The 12,768-nt window shown below is 35.2% G+C and overlaps 1 protein-coding gene across 3 annotated transcripts in view; it reads left to right on the top strand.

Annotated features, from left to right (window-relative positions):
• LOC113103988 (voltage-dependent calcium channel subunit alpha-2/delta-2) overlaps positions 1-12,768 on the top strand; it is a 259,966-nt gene that overhangs the window by 211,347 nt on the left and 35,851 nt on the right. For all 3 annotated transcript variants that reach the window (XM_026266026.1, XM_026266024.1, XM_026266025.1), the window contains exons 9-11: positions 7,555-7,605; positions 8,846-8,945; positions 11,730-11,891. In XM_026266026.1, coding sequence (XP_026121811.1) covers positions 7,555-7,605; positions 8,846-8,945; positions 11,730-11,891 — 313 coding nt within the window. The remainder of the gene's footprint in view (positions 1-7,554; positions 7,606-8,845; positions 8,946-11,729; positions 11,892-12,768) is intronic.

Below are 12,768 nucleotides of genomic sequence, written 5' to 3'. Positions count from 1 at the left end.
CTGCAAAATTACCATGGCACATGTAAAGAAAACTATGATAGTACCATAGTAAAATATGTTTTTTAAAAGTTACATTTTTTGGTAGTTTTTAAAATGCCATAGTAAATACATTTAAGCCCAGTGGTATATTTTAATATCTTTTGATATCATCATTACGTCATGATACTGCCACAGTACTTTTTTGTAAAGTTACCATGGTATTCTTGGATATGGTGCATGAATTTGATTGCCATGGTCTGTTTCAGAGTATTACTACCATTACGACCTCGTTACATAATTTTCAGCAGTAATATTTTTCCATGTTTTTATTTTTTTTAAGTACCATAGCATTACCATATGTATTATGTGAAGTACTATATTACTGCCACAGTACTTTTTTACATGGTTTTCCAAGCTAATTTAATGAATATTGTAAAATGACCACGGTACATGTTCAAACAACCATCATGGTACACTAGTTGGTACTTTTATTTTTAACGTATTGCCTATAATTAAGCTCAGCATTAAGATCTTAAAATCACTTAGACTCACAATAATGATAATAAACCAAAATAAGATTTGAAGAGGTTCTGTTTTGAATTCATGAAACGTTTTCTGTTTCGCTTCTAGTTTAATCTCTATGAAAGCCTTGAAGGAAAAACTGACTGGTCATCCATCCATACAGATCTGTGACCTCGCCATCAATTTATTGCATAATCAAGCAAATAAAAATCAGAATAAACACACAATAACATCTCCTTCCCACAGCTCACCTGCTTCACAGGCCTCAGTGTTTTAATCTTAATTCAATCTGTTGAAGAACACATCCAGAGGAGAGCTAAAAGAGCAGCGGCCCATAAAATAATAATCCCATCAGCGCGCACACACACACACAAATCCCTCAACACACACGTCTGTACACATGCATTTAAAGGGAAGTGAAGTCAGTACCCTTCATGAGCTGCATGGCACAGTGGGAACCCGGCAGCTGTACACATGTGTAAGTCAGCCATATCGTTTCAGCCTCGATAAGCTTCTATAATTAACTCATTTTTAATGTGAGAGCGTGAGAAACAGGAATAGGAGAGCGAGACAGGGAGAGACAGACAGGCAAGGTCAGACACACTCTCGCTCTCGAGGTAATGCATTGATTTTTACCCACGCTGCACCGTGATAAAAGTACCTCATGAATTCCAATGTCTTTCTCCTATTGAGGGAATGCAACACAATCAAAGCGACACGAGGCACATTACAATGTCAGTCCCTGCTTTCACTTTTCCAGCACCTTCCCGGGAAATGTGTTTTCTGTCTGCGCTTGGAAATGGGACGTTTTTGTGATGAGGTTTTTTTTTTTGCCCCTCCAGCCTTTGCGCTTTCATTCACACGGCCAGACTGTCGTTTGCTGGGTTAACCTGTTTACTGTGCACAATGATGCTGAAGTCACTATTACAGTATTACAGTGAATGCTTGAGGTGAAATCACATCATACGTGTATTGTGTCGTCTTTTCCATGCTTTCTTAAATTAACACTTGTCAAATGCAAGTCCAATTTTTGCTTTGGCCTGTAACGTTGAAGAACGCATTTTGAATTGGACTGTGCATGGAATAGCATACTAGTATATTACTCATACTATTTTTGCGGTATACGGTATGGTTCTTAATATGCACATTTCCGAAAACTTAGAAAAATGTGCAATGTGTAATAAAACATTTTGCTTGATTTGGTTGTTTCTCACAATGCAATGCATTCATCTTGACCATGTTTATCAACTCCAACATTTTGATCAGAAATTCGTTAAAGTAAGTTTTAAAATAGCATAATAAATTATTGCAAAAATATTTATATATAAAATCTTATCAAAGAAATTAAACTAAATAACGTTATAGGTATGCAGAGGTTCCTATTACCCGGAAAAATTTTCAGTATATGATTCTACATTTTAATGTGTTTGCTTTTGCTTTGCAAGACTGAAAATCAAAAGCAAACCCATTAAAATGTAGTATCATATACTGAATTTTTTTCCAGGTAATAGGAACCTCTGCATACTCTGCAAAAAAATTATTGATATCTGATATTTATGTATTTAATAAATATCGAATGATAATAATAAAATAAATCATATATTATAGTATATTTAATATTTAAAATATTTAAAATTTCCACATAATATTTCACAAAAAAATATAAAAGGATACATGCTATTTTTAGTTATATATATATATATATGTGTGTGTGTGTGTGTGTGTGTGTGTGTGTGTGTGTGTGTGTGTGTAAAATAAAATTATAAAATGGTTCTCATTAATTAGACATTATAATTTTAATATATTAATATTTAAAATATTTAACATTTTCATGTACTGTTTTATTTAAAAAATAATAAGGATGCAGGTTTTCATTCTTAACATCAGCATGTCTTGAATTGCAGTGGAATAATGATATTTTGGCCTGCTGCTGTGTTTTTTCTTTAGTTTTAAACTTTAAGTTGTGATGCATTCCTGCTGTGAAGCCACCACTACAAACATTTGATGTTTGTTCAGAATCACTGTGAGTGACCTCAACTGTTGTGTGGCATCTCACAGAGAGGCTGGTTAATGTGGAACGTCAGGTGGAAAGAAAGGAAAAGCAGCGAAACAATGGAAGAGAATACAGAATGTATTTATATATCCCTGAACTGCTAGAGCATGGCAGTAACAATCTCAAAGTGAATTCAGTTCCCAAAGAATGCATCTATTCATAAAATATACACCTTGACAATCATAAAAATACTCTGTTTTTAAATAAAGGTATTTTAATTGGACAAATGCTAATATTTATTTAAATTAACGTAAGTGCATATACCTTCATATTTAATGCAAAAATAGGATTTTTTATGTTTCTCATGTTTTTTCTGCATTTCTCTTCTGCTCTGGCGTGTGTATTAATCTAGTTTATACTGTAAACATGGCATTGTGTACTACGAATATTGTTGGCTCTTAGGAGAAATTGTTTGTGATGTTCTTCATTTGAATAAAAGCACCCGCTAAATGGACAAATTTAAATATCAAATCACTTGCCATGTGCAAGTTTATTTTAGATTCAGGTTATCTGTATACTACCAGTCCAAAATATGGGCACACTTGATTTTTTTCATTACATTTTTAAATCTTAAAAATCTAAAGCCACTTGCTTAAAGGTTTTGTACATAAATGTAAATTGAACTTTATTTTGCATGAATATGAATTGTATTTTTAGTGAAGGAAAAGCATCACGTGATGCGCCTCATGAAGCAGAGCTGGAATCTAGAGGAAAAAGTCAGATGTAAGAGAGTTCGATCACTAATTCTCATTCTCCATGGTGTTTTTCATAGCTGATATGGCTTCATTATTGATATTTCTACTAATGAAGATTGAGTGAGTGTGTCCTAAGGTTTGGTGGTGGTGCAGCAGATGCTCTGGATGACTGTGCTGCTGAAGGACCTTCCTGAGCGTGTGTGTTTAGTGAGTAAGCGGCTGGACGGGGGTCCTGGTTTGTGGTGGCCCATCTGCATGTCACCTGGCCGGGGCGCTGGGGAGTGTGGGTAATGACTGGGAAGGAATGGCATCACTGGGCCTCGGTGGAGGGGTAATTACAGAGTGCAATCCATGCAGAAACTGCACATCTGGATCCATCAGGCTGATCCACGGATGGTACAGTGAGCCGAACATCACTGTCACAGAGCAGAGATGAATATAGACTGGAGAGTGAAACATACCACTGCCAAAAGAAACAGATCCCACAGAGTGATGGTGAATGATAGGCTGCCCAGCTTTAATTGACTCCTAGAGTTAATCTAACCTTTAACCAAAGAGATCGGGATGGTTTCATCAGTGTTTCTCTTAAAGTCAACGATACATTACATTCTTTTTTGTTCAACCCTTTTCCAAATAAGTCTGGTTTTTCAAAAAAACACTCCATTTCGTGTTGATTTTAAGGTGCACTCAGACATATGGCATTTCTTATACTATACAACAATTACTTGTTGACATTGTTCATTTATTATCACATTAATTTGACACAAATTCTGATATATTTAGTTAAATATTATTAATAAATGTGATATTATAAATACATACAAACTATATAGAAATTATGAAATTGATATATGAAATTTCTGTTTCCATTCCATGTTTTTGTGTTTTTCATATGACCACTGTAACACACAAACATTAAAAATATGTATGTAGCCTTCATGTAGAGTCCAAACACTAAATCCTGAGCAAACTCATTTCCTTCATCTAGTTCCTTGATTTTTCATCATGTGCGGTGTTTATGAGGCGTGTGCATCTTTTAGGCTTGGAAAATTTCATTAGGTTTTTTTGTGGAGTTTTATCGTTGCTCCTAAGGCTCCTCTCAACCTCCAATTATGCCTCCTGTGTTTACTGAAAGTGTATTCATGGAAATGTGTGTTTGTTTGAGCAGAAACACTGGGTGGCATTATTAGAAATAAGAACATGAGCAAACATGGCACAAACTGAATCCAGCGCGCAGTGGATTGATTGCATAAAAGCAAACAGAGCTGAGAAATGAATTTTAAATACGGAGAAATCTAGTGTACCTCTATGTTTCTCGCAGAGATGGAGCAGAAATTAATTTTGCAGCGTCTGATGTCATATTGTGTGCTTTGCTGTTGGAGAGTGCTGATGTTAGCATGCTAATTTGAAACTGTAGCTTGGCAAGCTATAAGATACTCATAGTGTAATTTACTTAAGTAATTAAACTGCAGTCTTATATCAATCCAAACCTGTGTGATGTTTGACCACGAAGCACAGACGGATTTTAAAGAATTATACCAGTCGAGGAAGGATATGCAGTTGTAATGAATAAGGACTGGAGCTTTAAGCTTCAAGAATATTGAAAATTACCGTACATTAATCATAATAGTAGAATGCGAATGCATTATTCCAGGTCTTTATATATAATGCATACACTACCATTTACTCAGTAAAAGATTTCTATTTTAAATAAATGCTGTTCTTTTTGACTTTCTATTTGTTAAAGAATCCTGAAGAAAATGTATCATGATTTCCAGGAGCTCAACTGATTAAAAAAAATAACAAGACATTTTTCCTGATTTTAAATCTTCTGAGCAAATTGCTGTTATTCCTGTATTTCTGATCACATAAATCCATCCCAAGTGAGCATAAGATATTTCAAAAACTAAAAAAAAAAAAAATATATATATATATATATATATATATATATATATATATATATATATATATATATATATATATATATATATATATATATATATATATATATATATATATATATACATATATATATATATATAATATATATATTATTGTCCCCAAATTTAAAGGTTTAGTTAATCCCCAAAATGTAAATATTTTAGTACTGGGGTCCAAATAACATTCATTGCAGAGAGAGAGAGAGAAAAAACATCTTTTAAAACATATTCTCCATATGTTCTTCTAAAAGAAAGAGAGTCATACAAGTTTGAAATGACATGAGGGAGAATAAATGATGACTCCGTTTCTATTTTTGTACCGTTTTATGCCACTAAACAGATTCAGAGTTACTATTCACTACTTTAAGATAGTAAAATGATTTGAATGGACAGTTTGTGTAGCACAAGCTAGTAATAGGGGTTCACGTACATACAGTATTGGTTATAATAAGCATAGTCTCCATTTTCTCACTCACATTATACTTATTCAAATGAAAGCCTTTTGTAATTAAACTGATTAATTTGTACCACCGTGCTTAAAAAGAAAAACTCTGACCTTTCGGGTAGCATCTTCAATTATCAAGAACTAAATGAATGTCACCCACTTCTAGTGCCAAAAGCTTTGTACTCATGCCTGAGCATTGTTATTGTCAGCTTTAAACAGTCGTTCAGCTGTGTTTGTCCTCCTTCCACGTCTAGCACTCTCCAGTGGCATTAAGACTGGATTGGCCTCCAAAATGAGGGTCAGAGGTCAGCGTACAGGTTTGCAGTGGAGTGCGCTAGTGGGCTTTCGTGGCTCGCCAGGGCTTTTCCATTTTTCCAGAGCTTAGCTTCAAAACCCTTCCTCAACGAGCCACGGGCACCTGGCACCACTTCTCACATCGCCTCTTCAGCCTGATTACCGCCGGAGAACAGACCCTCGACGATCGGTCTGCTCCCGCGAACACAAAGCGCTAACTACCTGTCTGCACGACAGCCAATCACCTCGCCACGCAGAAGAAGAAGTGCTTTTGCAAGTCTTCTGAAGACAAGGGCTTGACGACGTGCATCAGTCTCCTGCTCTGATTGTCAGGTGTAATGCCTTTTTAATTGCACGGGGAAGAGTGAAAATGGCTGCACTAGTGTTTTCTATATGTCAGCGTCTATCAGCGGTGGACAGATGTGGCGTTAGGCCGTTTATTTATTTATTTTGCTGTCACTGACTCAAAAGTGCCATGCATCACTCATTGTCTTTCCGCGCTCAGATTGAGCACCATGCTAAAAATGGCTCGAGACAAAGCATTTCTCCTCACTGCACGATCTGCTAGCGCTTGCACAAAGACACAGAGAGACGGGCGGACTGCATAATGCGTTTGTCAGCGGCCCGATGAGTCAGCCGGAGAATAAACGGCCGTCCGGTTTGACGTTTCACCTGACGCTGTGCTTCTCAGACTTTGAGGCTAGCTTAGCGCACATTCAAGACAAATCTGAGGATCATGATTGGGGAGAGTGAGCTGGGAAAAGGACCTGTGCTTAGTTTTTGTGAACTATTTTTTTTATAAAACTGGACATGTGAAATAATAGTTTATTTAATATGAAGTCACAATATAAAAAAAAAAATCTACAATAATTAGTTTGCACACGTGTTTGATACATAAGTATCAGAACTGGAGAATAAGGAGCTCAAACTCAAGAAAAAAGCTCACCAAATTGAGCTAAAGTGTGCAATTTGGCAAAATGCTGATGTTTATATGGCCAAAAAAAAGAGATGAATTTCTGACTGTAATGTAAATCAATATAATACATGTAAATATCAGTTGTCTCAGTGTATCTCCCAATAATATGTCTGTTATTGCAGTAAGATGATATTTAAGTACGTAGTTTTATGATCTAAGCTATGTGGTTTAAAACATATAATGCAATGTGATAAAATGATGATTGAGAGATGATCAATTAAATGTCCCTCTAAAGAATGATGATCAAATTGGTAAATAGTTTTTCAAAAAAATGATGTATGGATAATCAAGCAAACCTATGTTGCATCAGTCCAGTAAATGTTCATCTTGAAATATTACTAACTAAAGAAAAGTTATTCTTATGGTTACTTTAAATAGTGTAAACTATAAATCAGATGACAGAAGGCGTATTAGATCGTGAACGACAGGTTTTCCAACAAAACTTGAATCATGCTGATTATTTAGATGCTTTAGAAGTTGTAGCCAGATGAGTCTTGTAAAACCATTGTTAAGACTTTATATTGAGTCTTTAAGCATGGTATAATCACTGTAACTCACTGCCTCTTAAAGCTTATTGTTTTATTTAGCATTTTAAATCTCAATGAACTTTAATATCAGCACTGACTAGTCTTTTTTTGTACTTTTACTAGGTACATTCAGGGAGCTTCTTCTCCCAAGGACATGGTCATCATCGTGGACGTGTAAGTATCCTCTCGAACACACTCTCCATCTGTCTCTCTGTGTGTCTCATATGCACTGCATTAACACACACACTGTCCTCTGTGCTGATAAATGTGTTGTTTATGATGCCTCAACAGCAGTGTGGTGCTCTACTGCCACCTGTCGGCTGAGTAGAACATTATTCCATCTTATTAACCTCATGCCTCAACATCAAAATGCTCCTGTGTTCCTGAAATATGACTTAGAGGTTATATGCAATGAAAAATGGCATTACTGCTGCCGATACCTGAGCTGCTGGTGGAGAATTTAAAACGTCCTGTGACTCTGATCTTATCTGACCTCTAAAATGCATAATCTCAAAAAAGCTTTCGCATCATACATAAACAGTTAGGTTTCCTGATGAATTTGTTTAAAGGTATGCATTGCATTTTCTGAGTTCATAGTATTCTCCTTTTAGCTTTAATGAAATGCATGATTGTTAAATGCCACGTTCAGTGAATCATCAAGACCTTCTTTTGAAATCTTTTAGTTATCAAACCTTAAGTGTTGTGCATTTAGAGTCATTTGTAACACTGCTGCGTAGTTGAACAAATAAGTGATTGCCTCAATTATGCACATTATCGTCAAAAAATCATTAATATTCTCAAGTAAACCTCTCTAGAAAAACTGCTTAATGGAGATTCATTATAGCTGTTTGGCAATCCTCCATAACCTTAAATAGAGACCGGTATCTAATTAAAAATACACCAATCGCAGCTGTCGCTTTGCCAAGGCAGTCTCATGCCAATCAAGAGCACCATCGCACTGAACGTTTCTGACAATCTTAGACTAATCTCATTGTGACAACCGGAAGCATGAGACAATAGTGCTGTCACCGGGGTTTCTTTCCCCCCGATGTGTTCGTCTTTATTAAACCTTCTAACTCTAGAAGCCAAATTACACTTGAACTGGTGCTCTATGATAGCTTTTCAATAGCTGCTGTAGGCTATTAATAAATCCAATTTGCAGCATAGAATTCAAATGTACTTTGTTTTTGAAGACCGACTGTCTCCGTTCTGTCGGTGAAGATGGCGCTTTTTAACATGCTGTCTACAATTGACTTTTGATGGACAGAGATGAGGGAGACACTTAGCAACAGGTTCTGCTTGGCAACAGCAGTGATGGGCTTGTGTTGCAGTGCACTGCTGTTTTGAGACATGACTGGTTTGTGAGATAAATGTTGTCATGTTCAGTGTGTGTGATGTATTTGTGTGTTTGTAGGAGCGGTAGTGTCAGTGGACTGACCCTGAAGCTGATGAAAACTTCTGTCATCGAGATGCTGGACACACTTTCTGATGACGACTACGTTAATGTGGCTCGGGTAGGGTTTTTCATATCTTTTTTAAATAGGATCAACAGTTAATTTGGCATAACCCCCATGTTGTATATGCATTACATTTTTCATTTGAGACAACATTTGTGTGAATCCTCCAGGAATCTGAACCTGTATGAAAATGTAAATGCAGAAAATGGAACATTTAATCTAAAGAGAGTTGATTTATTGTGATCACCCAGTAGCAGCCCACAAACACAACTCACACAAGTATGCATGCACATATACACAGACACACACACACACACACACATGATGAAACATTAGCGTTTTGGAAGGTCCACACCAGTAATCTGGGTTGATCCGGGGCTCTAATCCCGGCTCTGAGATTGCAAAATGAGCATCATAATCTGAACCGGGACACGGCTTATTCTGCAGCCCGCTGAAGAAAAGCAGTCTTAGAATCACTGTGTGTTTACTGCTGTTTACCTCCAGACAATTAAAATCAAAATTTGCTTTTTTTAAAGGGCCATTTGAGCCAAAAATGACAATTTAGTTTGTGTTACGCACCCTCGTTTCCTTTTGAAACACAAAAAGAGAGATTCAAACTGTGCTGGTTACTCTTTTCCATTTAATTGCAATAGCAGTAGCTTCAAAAATACGCCATAAAAGAAGTCTATAACACATTTGTGTGCACAGACTGCAGTAGAAGTCATTTTTTGCTGATAATCTTCCCTACAGTGAGCTGCAGAATCACTGAGTCAGTGAGTTGAACTCGTGAACCGAATCAGTCCGACTCAGGGGAATGATTCGTTCATGAGTCTCTGGGATTGGTACATTACTCTCATGAAGACTCAGTTTGCTCTCCCTTTAATCTTTTCTCCGTCAAAGAAGAGTAAAAGAGACCTCAAAGGGAATTTTCTTTCCTATAGGCAGTTTTAGGAAACATTTCTCATATTATTTTTGTTTGCATTGGCATTTTCTTTCCTCTGCACCTGCGGTGTGGAACCTTGTAATCAAGACTGCCGGATGTACCTCAGATTTTCACAGCTGTGCTTCCTCACACACACACACACACACACAAATGTTTTATGCTGAGTTCTGTTCAGTCAGTAAAGCTGTACTGATGTGAAAGGGATTTATGGAAGCTTGTTTCCACCATGGGATAAAAACAAAATGTAAAAAGTTAATTGCAACTTTAATCTCACAATTCAGACATTTTTCTCGCAATTCTAAGTTTATTATCTGAGATACTGTATAAAGATATATATTGAGATATAAAGTCGGAACTGTAAAAAAGATATATTTAATTTTGAGTGTCAATCCCAGTTATTGAATTTTTTTATCCTATGGTAGAAACAAGCTTTCATAGGTTTAAGCCGTGTCAAAAAAATAAAATAATAATCAAAATCAGTAGTGCTAGTATAAGCATTCAACGGTTACACATAAAAACCTCCAGGATCTGTGCTTTATCTTTTTCTTTTTCTTTTCTTTTTCTTTTTTTACAGTACAAATACATAAACATCCTTAAAACAAGTCCAGGTTTTTCCAGAAGCAAAAATGCATGATATTAACACTTTTTATCATTGACTTCCATTGAGCATAAATCAAACAACATTTAGTGAGATTTGTTTAAAACAGTATTTATAAAATAAAATTACGAATTTATTGAGAATTGTGTGAGCTGTTTAAAACAATAATTTAAAAAAATATAAAATAAATAAATACATTTAATGTATAAAACAAGACCATATTTCAGTGAGGTTAGAAAAATAAAAATTCAAAATATATTCATGTCACAAGTCTTGACAATATCTAAGAACATTGTTTATCGAGACGCAAAAATTCATGATATGTAGACTTGTTTTGTATTTTGGGTAGGGCTTCACAATTAATCGAAATTAAATCGCTAAGGCAATAAGTCACGCTTAGGCAGAAGCTGCGATTGTCATGTGTATCTTTCAGTGAAGCACAGTTCTGTAATAAGCAGTAAATCTCCATCCGAAGGCCTAATCTTAGTTCTTATTATTATAATTTTCATCATTATAAAGTGTATCTATAATGAAATGCTAATCGAAATAGCCATTATCACTGCTTAGAATACAATGGAATATCGTGTGGCTTTATTATTCTGTTTAAGAAGCCACATCATCCCACAGAAGGATTTATTTCAAACACTCGACTGACGTTATGAAGTGAATTTGGAGTAAAAACGTGATTAAATGTGTTATTTTCAAGTGCTCTCAGCAGCACTTACTGTACAGAGCAGTAGTTCTCTGAGAAGATATGCAAAACGGCTGTCATTATCACAAATGATCAATTTCATAATCCTGAAATCAGAAATCCTGAAGTCAGAGAACTACGGCTCTGTTTCTGTTTTGAAAATCGCAAAACAATTACTGTAATTATAAAATAAAACACTAAGTAAAATCAAATGAAATCATTACAAAAATAAACATAATTAAATATATATATGCATATCTTATACAACTTTGCCTCTCAAGAAAGAAGATTCATATTTGAAGGATGTTTATATATTTTGTCCTGGAAGACAAGACTAATATGTAAAGATGTTCTGATTTGAGCACTATTAAACCATCCAGATGATCAGTGTTGTGAAATAGATTTGAAATAGATTTCAAGTTTCATACGAGTTGATTCATCTGTAGTGGAAGCAAGTGATGAATTGGGAGAGAAATCAGTCAGGTGTAAGTGACTCCATTAGCGAGTGTTAACAGCAGAAATGATGATGCTGTGAGATCTAATGGAGATGAATAATGAAGCTTTAATGGACTTGCTGAAGCAGCTGCTGTCTGTCTGTCTCTCTGTCAGTTCAATGAGAAAGCGTACGCCGTGGTGCCCTGCTTCACCACGCTGGTCCAAGCCAACATAAAAAACAAGAAGATCTTCAAAGAGGCTGTGATGAACATGCAAGCCAAGGGGACGACAGACTACAAGACCGGCTTTCAGTTTGCCTTTGACCAGCTGTTAAACGTAAGACACACACACTCATGTTTACCTACATGAAGATACACTGGAAAGTCCTTAAATACAGTTAATAATGATACAGACTAACCCTAACCTACTGAAGGAATTATTGTTTCTGTTTGTTTTCTTGTGATGTTAAATTAATTCTCTTAAATTAAGATAACTTAAGTCTCTTTTGTTCACCAAGGCTGCATTTATTTGATCAAAAATATAGGAAAAACTGCAATATTGTGAAATATTATTACACTTTAAAATAACTGTTTTTTATTTGAAAATTTATTTTAAATGTAATTTATTCCTGTGATGCAAAGTTGAATTTTGATACATTTTATTATTATTTTTTTTTTATGAATAGTTCAAAAGAACATCATTTGTTTGAAATATAAATCTTTACTGACACTTTTGATCAAATTAATGCGCCCTTGCATTCAAATGTATCATGTCTTTCAAAACATTTTGAAAAGATGCACTCCAGAAATAAATACATAGAGAAATAAATGAGGAAATATTTAAGTCTCAATCTCAAGAAAGCAACTCCTTTTTTTTTTTTTTACAGTCTGAGGACTTGCATACTATCCCAAATGTCAACTTAAACTATAGATATACATTTTTAGAATATAAAAAACATGATTTACTTCAGCTATGAATCATTTTACCTTTGAGAAGATCCCTGGATGTTCCCAAAGAGAGTTTTTTTTGCTAGATTTAGCTGGATTTGGCTTAGTTGAATTTGTTAATACCAAAGCATCCTCTTACCAACTCGGCGGAAAATTGTATTGCTCAGATGTTGCTTTTTTAAAGCATTCAGAGATTTAACAGAGTTCTCAGTTATATTTAATTTAAGTGTCAGCTTTTTCTCATATTTCTGAGCAATAAAAACAGA

Source organism: Carassius auratus, chromosome 6 (assembly GCF_003368295.1).
Source record: "Carassius auratus strain Wakin chromosome 6, ASM336829v1, whole genome shotgun sequence".
NCBI lineage: Eukaryota > Metazoa > Chordata > Actinopteri > Cypriniformes > Cyprinidae > Carassius > Carassius auratus.
Note: the sequence above shows the minus strand (reverse complement) of the source record. Positions and strands in the feature narration are given on the sequence as shown.